This window comes from Brienomyrus brachyistius, chromosome 4 (genome assembly GCF_023856365.1).
Source record: "Brienomyrus brachyistius isolate T26 chromosome 4, BBRACH_0.4, whole genome shotgun sequence".
NCBI lineage: Eukaryota > Metazoa > Chordata > Actinopteri > Osteoglossiformes > Mormyridae > Brienomyrus > Brienomyrus brachyistius.
Window position 1 is genome coordinate 18,402,750 of NC_064536.1, and position 14,782 is coordinate 18,417,531.

At 46.8% G+C, this 14,782-nt stretch overlaps 2 protein-coding genes across 5 annotated transcripts in view; both read right to left on the minus strand.

Moving 5' to 3' along the window:
* LOC125739618 (tripartite motif-containing protein 16-like) overlaps positions 1 to 2,698 on the minus strand; it is a 77,117-nt gene extending 74,419 nt beyond the window's left edge. The window contains exon 1 of the mRNA XM_049009910.1: positions 2,065 to 2,698. Coding sequence (XP_048865867.1) covers positions 2,065 to 2,655 — 591 coding nt within the window. The 5' untranslated portion in view covers positions 2,656 to 2,698. The remainder of the gene's footprint in view (positions 1 to 2,064) is intronic.
* LOC125739617 (tripartite motif-containing protein 16-like) overlaps positions 1 to 14,782 on the minus strand; it is a 144,745-nt gene that overhangs the window by 74,419 nt on the left and 55,544 nt on the right. The gene's annotated exons all lie outside the window — the stretch shown is intronic.

The window sequence follows — 14,782 nt, forward strand, 5'->3', positions numbered from 1 at the left end:
GAACTTGCATTATAGTTTCTCTGTACTCCAGCAACCTCCATTCCATATCAGTGGATATTCTCTAAAGTGGGAGAAGTTGTGAATAAAAAAACACAACCAACACGATGTTCAACAAATACTGTTCCTTTACAAATATCTTTAGTCCAATGTCCTCTCGAGTTACACATGCACCCCTTCCCAGGTAATTCAAAGGTTGCCCAAACCACAAGACACTGCACCCAACTTAATCAGTACATTCACGTGCATAAAGCACTACAGACCACTGTTTACCTAATTGTATATATTCTGATGCACGACACTCAGTCAAAATGAGCTGCTATTTACTTATTTGACCCCTCAGTGTCACTAATGTTCACCATTTAGAAAAGCTTTGAGTACTAAACCATTGATTGACAGACTTGCTTCGGAAAGCTTTGTTTTGCCATCACTATGGGCAACTAAGGGAAGAAAAACCACAAAAAGCAACCAGGTAGAAAAACAGGCTGTGACTAAAGACAATGACCTAACATTCCACCACCAACAGACAAACAATGAATCAGCATGAAAAAGGAGGACAAGCACTTAAATGCAAAAGACAACCGAACTAACGAAGAGGCAGATGTGACACATAAGACAATTAACCAATAACAACAGTGCAGGGAAAACAGGCAACAGGTGCTGTAACTTATACTAATGAAAACAAGACTAGGGAAACTCCAACAAACACTGAAAGCAAGAAACACTAATCACACACTAGGAATTCAACACTTAGAAAACACAGAAACATGTGAAACATAATAAAACAAGGCAGAAGCTTCACAAGGAGAACAAATAACTAATAAACACTAAGAAGAATAGAAAACCAGTAATTAAATGATAGAGGTGATGTTTGCTCCTGATCTGCCTCAAACCCATGACCAGCTGGTTTCAGCCTCTATGTCACACACTCATCCCATTGAGCCAAATGCAGCCATGTGGGGAAAAGGAAGAACACACTAGGGCCAAAGACGATGAGAGGACAAAGGGGATGGACAGCGATGGCTGCTGGCCACACGGGGAAGAGACACAAGGACAGCGCACTGAGACGAAGCTTCATTGTTTATGTCAAAGCTGCTCCACGCTTTATTAATATTAGTGAATTGTGCCGGTAAAAATTACATGAAGGTAAAATTAAAGCGTGTAGGTAAGAATGCGTGTTCAGTAGCCTAGAAAATGGATGTGTGAATAGAAACATATAATAACAGTGCAATTGTTTATATAGTTTTATGTTGGGCTGTCTGGGGGCTTGAATTCCCGGTTAGATATTCAGTCCCACTGCGGCCCTGACTACTTTGCTCCTTTTACTTCACACTCTGGGTGTTTCATGTTCACTGCACCGTTCTCAGTAAACTCTACACACTGCAGTGTGTGAAATTAAAATCCCAGGACGGTGGCTGTTTCTGAGGTGATGGAGCTGCTACTCTTATGAGGCGCTCCATTTACCTCGGAGGTCAGAACTCGGAGCTGGGAATGACGTCACAGACGAGTTAAACACGTTCCAGTGCAGCAAGTCGGACAGCAATTTAGCAAAACCAGGGACCGGTTTCAAAAAGCAAGATTTCTTGTTTAGCCAGATAACTTGTTGGATTTAATGTGTCCCAGTTTAAATGGCCTTTTTCTTCATTCACTTATATTTATCCCAGACTACCTTAAACCCGACAAGCTGTCCAGCTAAGCAAGACATCCTGTTTTCTGAAACGGGCCCCACTTCTAACTGGTTAATTGTTAGCCACTGTATGTGTGATCACACCATATTTAAACCCTCTTAGCTCACACATCTTAACCATTCAGATGCTCAGCTAAACAGTAAGTGAACCTCTTCACCCTGTTTGCTGGCTGTATGTATTCAACTGCAGCCACATGATTCGATGTTTGATGGAGATTCAGTAGGAATTCAATAAGACCTTTTTAAACTTGCACTTTGTTAAATTTTCTTTCATTTTACCAAACTAGACTTGAGTGATCTGCAGTAATCACACTAACATGTGTTAAGACAAAATCCATTTATTTAAAATTAACTTTATATAAGAAAACTTGTGGCCTGACCTGTATCTCCGCCCTTCCTGTAGCAGCTGAGACTGTATCATGGCCTCTGTGTTCATCCATCACACACAGCAGACAGATACACTGCTGGTCGGTACGGCAGTAGACCTCCAGGGGTTTGTCATGGTGGGAACAGACCTTGTCCTGTAGATGTCCAGAGGCATCAGTCAGCTTGTGCTTCTTAAAAGCTGGAGACTCATAGTGAGGCTGGAGGTGAGTTTCACAGTAAGAGGCCAGACACACCAGGCAGGACTTGACAGCTTTGTGTTTTCTCCCAGTACAGACGTCACACTCCACATCTCCAGGTCCAGCATAATGGTCAGTGGGAGTAGCTGCTTGTAATCCAGTCTTCTTCAGGTTCTCCACCACTTCAGCCAGTATGATGTTTCTTTTCAGAACAGGTCTGGGTCTGAAGGTCTGTCTGCACTGGGGGCAGCTGTAAACTCCAAGACGATCCTCCTGATCCCAGCAGCTCTTAATGCAGCTCATACAGTAACTGTGTCCACAGTTGATAGTCACTGGATCCTTCAGTAGATCCAGACATATTGGACAGCTGAACTGGTTCTGATCCAATGTGGAACGAGCTTCTGCCATTTTACCACGAACACTGATATGATTCAGTTTCGTCTTCTCTCACTTCCTGCTTCTCAGGCTGTAGCAGGTGTGGTTTTGGACTGAGGCCAGACTGAGAAGAGCAGACTGAGCAAACACTGGAATTTGAATTAGCCCATTCTGTGGTCTGTGTGGATCACAGTACAGTGATAGGGACATTGTGTTGTAAAAAGGGTGTGTCCTTTAAATGAGATGTAAAACTGAAGCTTTCATAAGTACTATCAATGTACTGGTGTGTTTTATATGTTCTTCAATGTAATATTGTAAGGCTGCAGGCCTTGCAGGCCCCATCGGTCTGAGATCTGGCAAGCCTGCAATTTTCCACCCAGTGTCCTAAGGCAAAGGTCCACCAGCTCCGAGAAGACTGGACCCAAATCACCTGATTGCCACATCAAAAGGGACACCTCACGCCCACTGGGCAGCCAGAACCCTGCAGCCAACTTCCAGCGACAAGGCCTGACTGGCTCAAGACACAGATGCATCCTACACTCACTAACTCACACTAACACTGGAGGTATCACCCCAGACTAACGTTAGGGACACATACACCCATGTTTGGTCTCGTTTGAATGGTCACAGTACGACGGGCACAATACTCTCCACCTTAACGCAGTATGTTCTCACATAAGAAAAATTATGAAAGTAAGACTAAACCCACCAAAGTGGAGGATCTTATCACCTGGTGGAACAAAGGAATTCTCACGTTCCTCCTTAAGTGATTCCATTGGCTGAGCGTCTGAGAATTGATAAGATCAGCAGTTCTCCAGGACACACACACAAGAAACAAACGGTCCCTAAAATAATCAGTCACAGTATTTGGTACATCCTGCCACTTGGTTTGGAATACTTAAGGAAGAGATCCAGAGTAGGAAAGGGAGACACTCTGTAATCAGAGCTCCCACATAGTGCTGCGTCTACATCTGCAATCAGATATTTTCTGCAGTTACTCTGTCCAATCAGCTGAGGTATGTAATTGTTGTATTGTTTTTGATTGGATGGCATACTTTAGGAATTGTGGCCACATGTTAAACTTACATTGATGTTATATTTGGCTAAATTGATGTGTCTTGTATTAATTGTGAATAAACTGTGTTTTGATTACTTCTTGGCTGTCTGACTTTGCTAACGTCTGCACGTTTCCCATAGACTGGTTTTATTTCTATTTAAATCAAAGGGGAGAGAGAATTACGCATATTATTAACAGGAATTTCTATTCAGACTGATATACACATTTCCAAGACAGCAGGGTTAGCTAATCTCTGGAGCAGTTGGGGTTTAAGGGCCTTATTTAAGTCTATTCTACCAACCCTGGGACTTAAACCAATGACCTTCTGGCCACAAACGCAGCATCCTAACCCGCTGAGCCACACATACAAAGTTTTCTTTGGCATTCAGGGTGGCATACAGATGCTGCCTGGAGACCCCAAATTATCACGATATGTTGCCTACCCTGTTGCCTGAAACACTCCACTACCTGTGGCGTCCTTCCGACTTGATCGCCATTCTGCCTGTGATGTCTTCCCTGTATGCCCTGCTGCTATACTGATTGTCCTGCCATCTGAAGCAGCACCAGTACCTGCTTGGCTTTACTTGCCTGCCCCCCACTTTTAGACTGAAATGTTAAAATTGAGAGTGTGAATTACGCCATCTTGCTCATATTACTTCCTCTGCTGGCCCCTGGAGATTGGGCTCCCCCTCTGAGTCTGCTTCCTCCCAAGATTTCTGCCTTCTAGGGAGTTTTTCCTTTGCCACTGTTGCCTCTGGCTTACTCACTGGGGGCTTTGGGTGGGGATGCTGTAAAGCGCTGTGAGACAATGTAATGTTGTGAAAATGTGCTATAAAAATAAATTAATTGAACTGAATTGAAAATCTCAGCAGGAGGCCCAGTGTATCTGATCTGATCCTGCTGCACATGTTCCTGAAAGATACTCTGTCCACTTTTGATGATGTCAGCAAAGCCAGGGCACATGTGGCCTTCCTGTGGGCTTCCCAGGGCAACACCTAGCCAGCTACCTTCAGGACTATCTTCTACCTTATCAGGTATTTCATCCAAAGAGATGTGCAACCAACGGCGTGTGTTTTGAAATCGGTCTACCCAAAAACTTACAAAAGCACTCACAATCAAAAAACTCATTAATCTGCAAATCCAAATAGACAATTATTAAAATCCAAGAACACCCGAAGAAAATATAAGCTCTCTCTTAGTGTCCTCTCCCCATCTGTCGCCTTTGAAGGAGCCTTGAAGCCCTGAGAGCAGCCAGTGAGGAAATTATGAAACACTGACAGGACCATCCTCCGAGGCCCCTGGATCTCACTCAGCAGGGAGAAGCTGGACAGCCTGCCGGTATTAGGCCAGGCATCCTCTCCATAGGAGTACAGTCAGGAGTGAGGATGGGGAGGGACAGATCAGGACTAGATTACATCTATTCTCCGCAGGGCAGTTTTAAGGTGCTGGGTTTGGGCCTCTAGGTCAGAGCTTCACCCCCCTCGGTACTTCAAGCAGGCCTAGAAGAGGGATGGGTTTGTTTCTTCTGGGGCTTCATTCAAAAAGCCAATTTGTCAGGAAATCAGAGAACTTTTATGACACTCCATTCTAAATCCACAGGCATCAGTATGGAGTTGGTCCCCCTTTGCAGCATTATCAGCCGCCACTCTTCTGGGCAGGCTTTCCACCAGATTTTGGAGAGTGTCTGTGAGATCTTTCATTTCCTCAGAATTAAAATAGCAATGTAACGTTATTTCGCTAATAAGCTGGCAAGTTTCACTGCCAGCACCGTTGATATTAAACAAACCTATAGTGGTCATGGACTGAATTTTCCAGGTATGCATAAGGTTTGGACATGATGGCCCGGCTCAGTAACTTGAGACCGGCTTTTCTGTGGTGTCATTTCAACATCTAATGGAAAGCCTTCCCATGCCTGCAGAGACTATTATACAAACAATGGGCCAAGTAACTCCATATTAATACCCTTGTTTTCAGAATGAGAGGTTGGACAAGCTGGTGTCCACATACTTTTGTATATGCAGCATTTTAATACATCCAGGTCAGGTGTTCTGAGTCATGAAATGCTACATTATTACTGCATTATACTAGATATTATGCTTACAAAAGGTCCCCTGACACTAACCACTCCATCATTCATCACCTGATAGCATCATCAAAGAGGCTATGAGGTTCTCTACTGCCTCCCTCAACATCCACTTTGCCAAGGAAGACTTCCTGTTACACTTAGGAAATCAGACTTACTGCTTCCACAAGGATGACGCCATTGTTTTACCCCCCCCTCCCCCCACCCCGTTGATTCACCTTGAGCCAGAAATTTATGAAGACTCTCTGCTAATATTTTTTGGGGAATGGATGATAAAGAGAGGGCCTAACTTTGGGTTGAGCATCATCGGGGTTGAGGTCTCCACCCATTTAAGGGGTCCAGGGGGTTGTATTGGCTTATTTTGCATATTATAATTGACCTGCAGGCTGCTATGTGTATTGTCGATACTGGGGTTGCTCCGCGGCATGGTGGTGCAGTGGTTAGCACTGTTGCCCCAAACCTTTGGGACCCGGGTTCGAGTCTCCGCCTGGGTCACGTGTGTGGAGTTTGCATGTTCGCCCCATGTCGTCGTGGGGTTTCCTCCGGGTACTCTGGTTTCCCCCTACAGTTCAAAGTCATGCTGAGGCTAATTGGAGTTACCCCCATAGGAGTGAATGGTGTGTGAGTGTGCCCTGCGATGGGCTGGCCCCCTGTCCTTGGTTGTTCCCTGCCTCGTGCCCCCGGACCCCCTGTAACCCAGAAAGATAAGCGGGTTGGAAAATGGACGGATGTACTGAAAACTCACCCATTGTAAAGTCGAAAAATTGTAACCCTGGGAGCGACTGTATACATAATCTATGTTAAATTAGCTGTTAAATCACAAGAAACATATTAATACCTAAAAACATATAAATAGTCTTTGATAGTTACGTACTCATTTGCAGGTAAGTATGCTCACTATTTGGACAAAAATGGATGAAAGAAGAAGACTTCCAGCGAAGAGGGCCGTAAGCTGAGCTACTTCTGCATGCCCTTTGGCTCTGGCGTCACCATGTGCCAGGGAAGATTCTTTGCAATGTTTAAAATCAAAATCTTTCTAATATTGCTGCTCATCTACTTGGAAACGCAGCTATCAAACCCCGGTATTAAGATCCCACCCCTGGATCATTTCTGGGCTGGTCTGGGAATCCCGAACATCCAGTTCAGATACTGGTATAAAAATCTGTGAATTTTTTGTGAGCTGATTATTAGGAATTTATTTATAACTGAGTACAGGGCTGTCAGAGGGGCATGGATACCCTGGCAGATGCAGTGGGCACAGTAGTTTATATGGGCCCTGAAATTTTAATTGGGGGACAGGTCAGCGAAATCTACTGACGTGAATTTGGGGGCCCATAGTGACATTTTGCCAGGGTGCCGCTGAGTATTATTTAACCATTCAATGACGCAAAGACACTGTGTTTTGTGGCCTGATACATTATGCTGCTGGAATTGTCCATGCAATGAAGTCAGGAAGTGATACACCAGGTTTGGACATTTTCTGGTGTTTTAGATGGTATCAGTGCACCTCAAGTGGGCCAGGAGAACATTTCTGGAACCAATACACTAGTGATACCAGGCTACTTGTGCAAAATGCTGACCTTACCATAGGTGTGATGGAACAAGAACCAGGATTCGCTAGTCTTTTGCATTACAATTATTTATTTAACAGAAGCTTTTATCCAAACACACAAACGAAACCAGGATCAGACAGTCCCTGGATCAGTTAATAGCCTTGTTCAAGGGCCCAATGGTGACATCACTGTGCAAACCCTGCAATTTGAACCAACAACTTGGAACCAAATAACAAGGTCAGTACTGGCACCTGGTACTGAATGACAATGGCAGTACTTGCACCTGGAATCAAATAACAAGGGCAGTAGTGGCACCTGGTACTGAATGACAAGGGGAGTATCGGCACCTGGTACTGAATGGCAAGGGCAGTACTGGCACCGGGCATCCTTATATGACCAAACTACCTTTGATGATCCCCCTCAGGGGTTCTAATTCATGATCTCTCAGGATCTTACCCTATCACTGATTGTGATCCTGGCATCTTGTTCTTTTGGTCATTACCCATAATTCAATGTTGCAGATGCTGATTTTTTTCATCATTTTTATTGAGTGGTGGCCTATTGGTTAAAGAAGTGCACTTGTGATTGGAAGGTTGCTGATTTGATTCCCCGACCAGCAAGGTACCACTGAGGTACCCTGAGCAAAGTACTGCCTTCACGTCCTGTTCTGTGGGCACTAAACTATAGCTGTCCATTGCTATGTCACATATGGGTTACATGCAGAGGACACATTTCATTGTTGTGCGATGGAGTGTCAACAATGACAATAAATCACTTTCACTAGGTTCTTCATATTCACTTAATTAGTGTGTATTTGAATTCCAGGTCAGATGAAACCAAAAAGACAACAAGTCTGCAGCAGCAGGGTTGATACCTCTGGCACCCCTAATTATAGTGGTATCAACTTGCCTGTTAATAATAAACAGATAACAGGAACAGTCCACAGCACCTGAAAATAAGGGTTGGTGTGTGAGTTGGGACTGGAAGGCTACTGGTTTGAATCCCATATATGGAAGAGTGATCATATCACCGTTGAACACTTGAGCAGGGCCCTTATCCCCAAAACTGCCCCAGAGCTCCTGGAAAAATAGCAGGCCCTGTGCTCTGACCCTGTGCTTGACTCACATAAGGCAGAAATATGGGCTATACGTGAAACATGAAATTCCCATGTATTTGTACAATCACCATTACGTGGAAGATGCTGCCATCTGGTGGTTAGTATGGGGAAAACCGGTAAATGTGGCCGCTTTGGGATCAAAGGTAATCGGATTTTAACTTTAAAAAAAAGTCTATCAGCTCATATAGCTTTTAAGAAAAATTTTCGCTTGACGGTTGAGAGTGCTATCACTGATTCCAGTGTGTTACAGAAATAGGTTGTAAGCTTTCAATAACTCAGTTATTCAATCCATTACATAATGTTCATTTTCAACTTAATTATAGTCACTTCAGAGTATAGAATCTATACACGTTAACTGAGTGTTCATTCTGCACGTTGCAAATGGCTTACGGAAAGGATATTAACGACGCTGGTAAAAACATAAATAAATAAGATACAAATCTTCATTCCATTAAATATCCCAAAGTTTATTTCCAGTGCTGAGGCCAGTAATTTAAATGTAAAACAAGTACAAAAATGAACAATAACGGACTACATTTTTGAACGCCACCCCTGTTCATTTCATATCATGTTGTTAAAAATTACAGACCAAATTATAGACCAAATCTGTGTAAACACTTTCCGGGATTCCCCTTCCGTAAATTCTGCCGACCGGGGGATCCCCTCGGTCAATTTAGTGTGATCGCTGGTACTCGAAAACTCAGAAGAACAAAAGCGGATCGACAGTTTTGATTATTCGGGCAACATGGGCAGGTGCTCAGGGTCCCCTGCCATTCATGGACTTTGGATTTTCCCTATTTTGCATTGTTCTCTCTTAATGATATTGTGGCGAGTGGTGGTGAGAGAAATACTGCCAAATAGTACCAAACAATGGTACCAATAGCCACACGTTAGTCCGACTACGCCACCCCAGGTATTACACCCAGAGAAAGTTAAATCGCCCTATCCCCGGGCAAAGGCACACTGGTCCGTTCACCATAAACAGCGGAGAGACGTTGTTCCGAACACACACACTTTTATTACACAGTAAAACCAAAAAAGAGTAATCCGTCGATCCGAGCACCGCAAGCTTGGAGCACCGCCGCGTACCAGCAGCCACTTCCTGCCGATCTAAGGCTGGGCGCCGGGACCTAGAACAGCCAGAGTCGAGCGGGCACAAGCGAGGAGGGAAAAACAAGATGTAACCGCAAACCAAACAAAATCACGCAAAACCCAAAGAAAACACTGCAGTCTAAAAGAAACAAATAAAATACAAAACCATTACATTAATACACAATAAAAATCCCATTCAAAACAGAACAAATGTATCAACAAAACAAACATAATACAATCAAAACAAAACACAAACCCTTAGGAAGCGGGGGACCAGTCAGACTCTCCAACCCCCGCTCACACTCATGTGGGCACGCACACCCCCCTGCCCCCAGCTATGGACCCGCTTGCGACTCAGCCTGCTATAGGCTAGACAGAGTATGGACAAACCGGAAGCGCAAAGCGCGAAACGGTGCAAATGTCACTAGACAGCAGCAATAAGGCAAAGTAAAGCTGAGCCGCCGCTAAGCAGAGCAGGGCGCAGTCGCCGCTAGGCAGAGCAGACCGCAGTCGCCGCTAGGCAGAGCAGCAGTAGTTCCACGCGAGATGAAGCAGCTGTCAACCCCACGCCACAACACACGGGACCCTGTAATAATAAAAGGTAAGGACTCAAAACCCAGCCGTATTAGCCCCAACGTCAACCGTTCTACTGCAGCTTGTAATATTCACCGTACCGGGCTGAACACACCAAGGTAAGATGTCCGCGGACGAACAGGAGATCCAGCAATTAAGGTGACCGCCGACAAGGAGCCTAGAACATTGGTGCCAGGGTAACCCTTATAGTCTGAGCGCCCTCTCCGATTGGCCACTCCCCTCCAGAACTTAATTAGGCACACACCTCGTTTCCTTCTCCTGCTACAGTCTACCCCCCATCTCTTTATCGTCGCCCCGACGATAACACAAGCCAACAAAAGAACCCACTACATCCAGGGCCTAAACAAAGCAATCATGGCATTAGATGCAGTATCTGTAGAGCGCACAGCCCCGTGTACCTCCCCCAAAGACCTAGGCAAGTGATGGATATTAGAATGCCGGCCAGCAGTAGATCGTACTGTCCGCCGAAGGGCCACCCCACCAAGATCTACATTACCAGCTAGTGGGTCCACTGAGGAAGCGGATAGTTGCCTGGTTAGGGTCGAGTCCACTGGACAAGCGTGAACAGGCTCCACCTCACCCGGTATCCGAGTCACCTGTGGAGTAGCTACCGAACCCAAAGCTGGAACTGACGAGATCACAGTTGGACTGTGATCTTCCAGCCCTAAACACAACAGATCACCGGCCACTGAATCCTCCTCCTCTGACTGTGGCGAGTCCATTGGTGGTGGAAAACTATCCACCACACCCGTAGGAAGGTCCCTTCCAACCACCGCCTTCAGTAGATTGCGATGAACTCGCCTTACCTTAGACTGACCATGCAGGGGGGCCACAGTATACACGGAGCCGCCAGAATCAGGTACCTGTAAGATTTTGTACATTACCGAACCCCACAAATCCTGAATTTTATGCCGACCCTTGGCACTGGTCTCCCGCAACAGCACGCACTGACCCTCAGCCAGAGGAACATCCCGGACATACTGATCGTAATTCCTTTTCCGACGGGCTGCAGCCACCCTTAACCGTTCTCTCGCACCGTCAACCGCAACCTGTAATCGGGCCTGATGTTCCTTGACCCACTCATGAACACATCCCCTACCGGGATCCTGAACTCTACCAAGCAGAAAATCCACTGGGAGCCGAGGCTCCTGGCCAAACATCAAGAAAAAGGGGGACTCACCGGTGGCCTGATGGGGAGTTGTATTATAGCAGTACACTAACTGCAGCAAACAGGAATGCCAGTCCCGCTTGCGAGACACCGGCAGCGCCCGAAGTAAATTATGAAGCGTCCTATTGAACCTTTCACACTGTCCATTCCCTGCCGGGTGGTATGGGGTAGTGCGAGAACGTTCAATGCCATAAAGATCACAAAGCTGGCAGATCAACAAGCTCTCAAAATTTCGGCCTTGGTCAGAATGAATCCGAGCTGGAACCCCAAACTTGTAAAACCATTCCGAAACCAAAACCTGCGCTACGGTCGAGGCACGTTGATCTCGAGTGGGAATGGCCAGGGTGTACTTACTAAAGATGTCTGTCATCACCAAAACATTTTCTAGGCCATTACAAGCAGGCTCCAATACGGTATAATCTATTGCCAAGATTTCGTTAGGCTTTGATGCCAAAAGATGCCCCATGTAGCTATGAGCCACCGGCTGATTGTCCTTCGCAACTTGGCATCTCTCACACATCTGACACCAACCAGCCACCTCTGAAGACATACTGGGCCAGTAACACCGTGAACGCAAAAGCCCCAAGGTCCGCTCTACCCCCTGGTGGCCATGCTCCTGATGGAGCTGTGTCAAGACCTCCTCCTTCAATGCAGCTGGTAGCAGCAGCTGAAATTCAACCTCTCCCCCATCAGGGTGAAAGATCTGCCGATACAAAATTCCGTCCCTCTCCACCAACCGACCCCATTGCCGCAACACCACCAATACAGGCTGGGAAAGCTGTTTCCGCTCCTCGAAATTGGGGCGCTGCTTCCGCCTCCAAAACACCAAGACCTCCTTCAAAGTGGGGTCAGCTTGCTGAAGAGCACGGATGTCAGCCAGAGAATGCCCTGGCAAGACTGTAATTGCCGCTTGAGTCCCTGGAACCTGATGGGACTGCAAAGCGTGCCGTAAGGGCCCAGGGAGTAAAGTGCCAGGGACCATACCTTCCATTCCCTGGGCACTGGATGGATGCTGACGTGACAAAGCATCTGCATTTTTATTACTCTTCCCTGACCGATACTTGATCTCGAAGTCAAAAACCGCAAGCTGAGCAGCCCACCGTTGCTCCGTCGCTCCAAGTTTTTCAGTGGACAAATGACTCAATGGGTTGTTATCGGTGTAGACAACACACTTCTGCCCCAATAGGTACTCCCGAAACTTTTCGGTCATAGCCCATTTCAATGCCAAAAACTCCAGTTTCATAGAACTGTAGTTTTGCATGTTACGCTCAGTCGGCCTCAACCCTCGACTGGCAAAAGCTATAGGTCTGACCCTATTGTCCTGTTCCTGTGAAAGTACTGCTCCCAGGCCGCCATAACTGGCGTCAACCTCCAGAATAAATGGCTGTGAAAAAATCTGCATAAGCAAGCACCGGCGCGGTAGTGAGCTTGGTCTTAAGAGCTTCAAAGCTATCACGACATTCTGCAGTCCAGCTCTCAATCAGACCCTGTCCTCCCTTCCCCTTGGTCTTTGAGCCACTAAGCTCTCCAACCAGCCTATGTAGGGGGGCAGCCAACTTGGCAAAACCCTCTACAAAACGCCTATAGTAACTAGCAAAACCCAGGAAAGAGCGCAGCCCTGATACAGTACTGGGAAGCGGCCACTTAGCCACTACTTCTACCTTGGCTGGATCCGTAGAGACCCCCTCCTTCGAGATCACATGGCCAAGGTAGCGTACCTCAGACTGAAGGAAAGCACATTTGCTCAGTTTGACCTTGAGACCCTCCAGCTGGAGACGGTTCAACACTACCTCCAACCTCTCCAGATGCTGCTCTACGGTGGAGGAAAACACCACGATATCGTCCAGATATAGCAATAAAGACTGGCCCTGTTGATCACCAAACATCCTCTGCATCAACCGCTGAAACGTGCTCGGAGCATTACATAAACCAAACGGCATACGATTGAATTCAAACAGCCCAAAGGGCGTACAGAATGCCGTCTTTGGACGATCCTGCTCTGCCACCATTACTTGATTATAGCCACTAGCCAGATCTAAAGTAGAAAACCAGCGGGCCCCAGTAAGGGCATCAAGAGACTCCTCAATCCGAGGCAGGGGAAAAGCATCCTTTCTGGTCTTACTATTCAACTGCCTATAGTCTACGCACAAGCGCAAACTGCCATCCTTTTTCCGGACCAGAACAATAGGGGAAGCATAGGGACTACTGCTTTCCGTAATCACCTGAGCTTCCAAAAGCTGATTAATATGCCCTTTCACCAGCTCGTACTCTGAAGGTGGTATGCGCCTATAGCGCTGCCTAACTGGGACCTCATCCAGTAGTGGAATCTCATGCATAATCAGATCTGTACAACCCAAATCCCCCTCGTCAACTGAAAACACTGACGCGAATTTTCTTAGCAGGGTTTTTACTAGGATCTGTGTCTCAACCGGGAGCGAGGACAGGTCCAGAGCCTCCACTGGATCCATAGTGGCTGTGGTCGCAGACTGAAATGCCGTAGTGGGTACCCCCGGAGGCACCTCCGTGACTCCAGCAGGGAGGCTCACCACGCTAACTGCACCTAAGGTACCTAAAAAGGTACGAGGGTAGAGAAGCACATCAGTAGCCCCTACATTGATGACAGAAATGTACACTGTGCCCCGCAGCACCTGAACCAATGCCGGGGAAGCAAGAAGCCCAGCAGGCAAACCAGCCTCTGGAGGTTCAAACATTACAGTGCTACCAGAAAGCTGCTCCGAGCATGTTGCGGCCACCAACTTCATGGTCCCACCTGGAACGCGACAGGCCCTCCCACCCCGGACCTTGGCCCTACCAGAAACCGGAGGAGCCAACTCCTGAGCATGACACTGACATAATGCCTGCACCACTGGTTCAGGTACCTGAAACGAGCCAGGTTGTTCAAACAACAACGCACCATGCTGGGAAAACAACTCTCGATAACACCTCCTAATCATATTCATACCCAGTATACCTGGAAATTGAGATGGTAAACTGCCAGGGGGATCCCTGACCACAAGTATCCCACAGCCCAGCATCCACTTTCCACACAGGTTAACATCTAGCTCCAGATAACCAACATACGGAATAGCTAGTCCATTGGCAGCTCGAAGCTCCAACCAACGGCAATCCTGTAGTCGCTCATGACCCAGAGGCACAAAATATTGCTGAAAGAAGCTCTGAGTGATAGTAGACACCATTGATCCAGTGTCAACCAGACAGGGCACCCTTACGCCACTCATGTCTACCTCCAAGTGGGGGCAGGATGACATTAACCGGGAGGCATTCCCCAAATTACTTGAGCCAGAAACAATCCCCACAGAACTTTGGCCCCCCAGTTCAGTGGGCACTAGTTTTCCGACGGCTGCACCGGATGGGGCTGACTATTGGGCTGTGAGAATATCCTCTGCCGGGGCAAGTTACCAGAGCGAATGCGCAAACCATCACACTCCCTAGCGAAGTGACCGGGCTGCTGACAACGCCGACATATTACTGGATC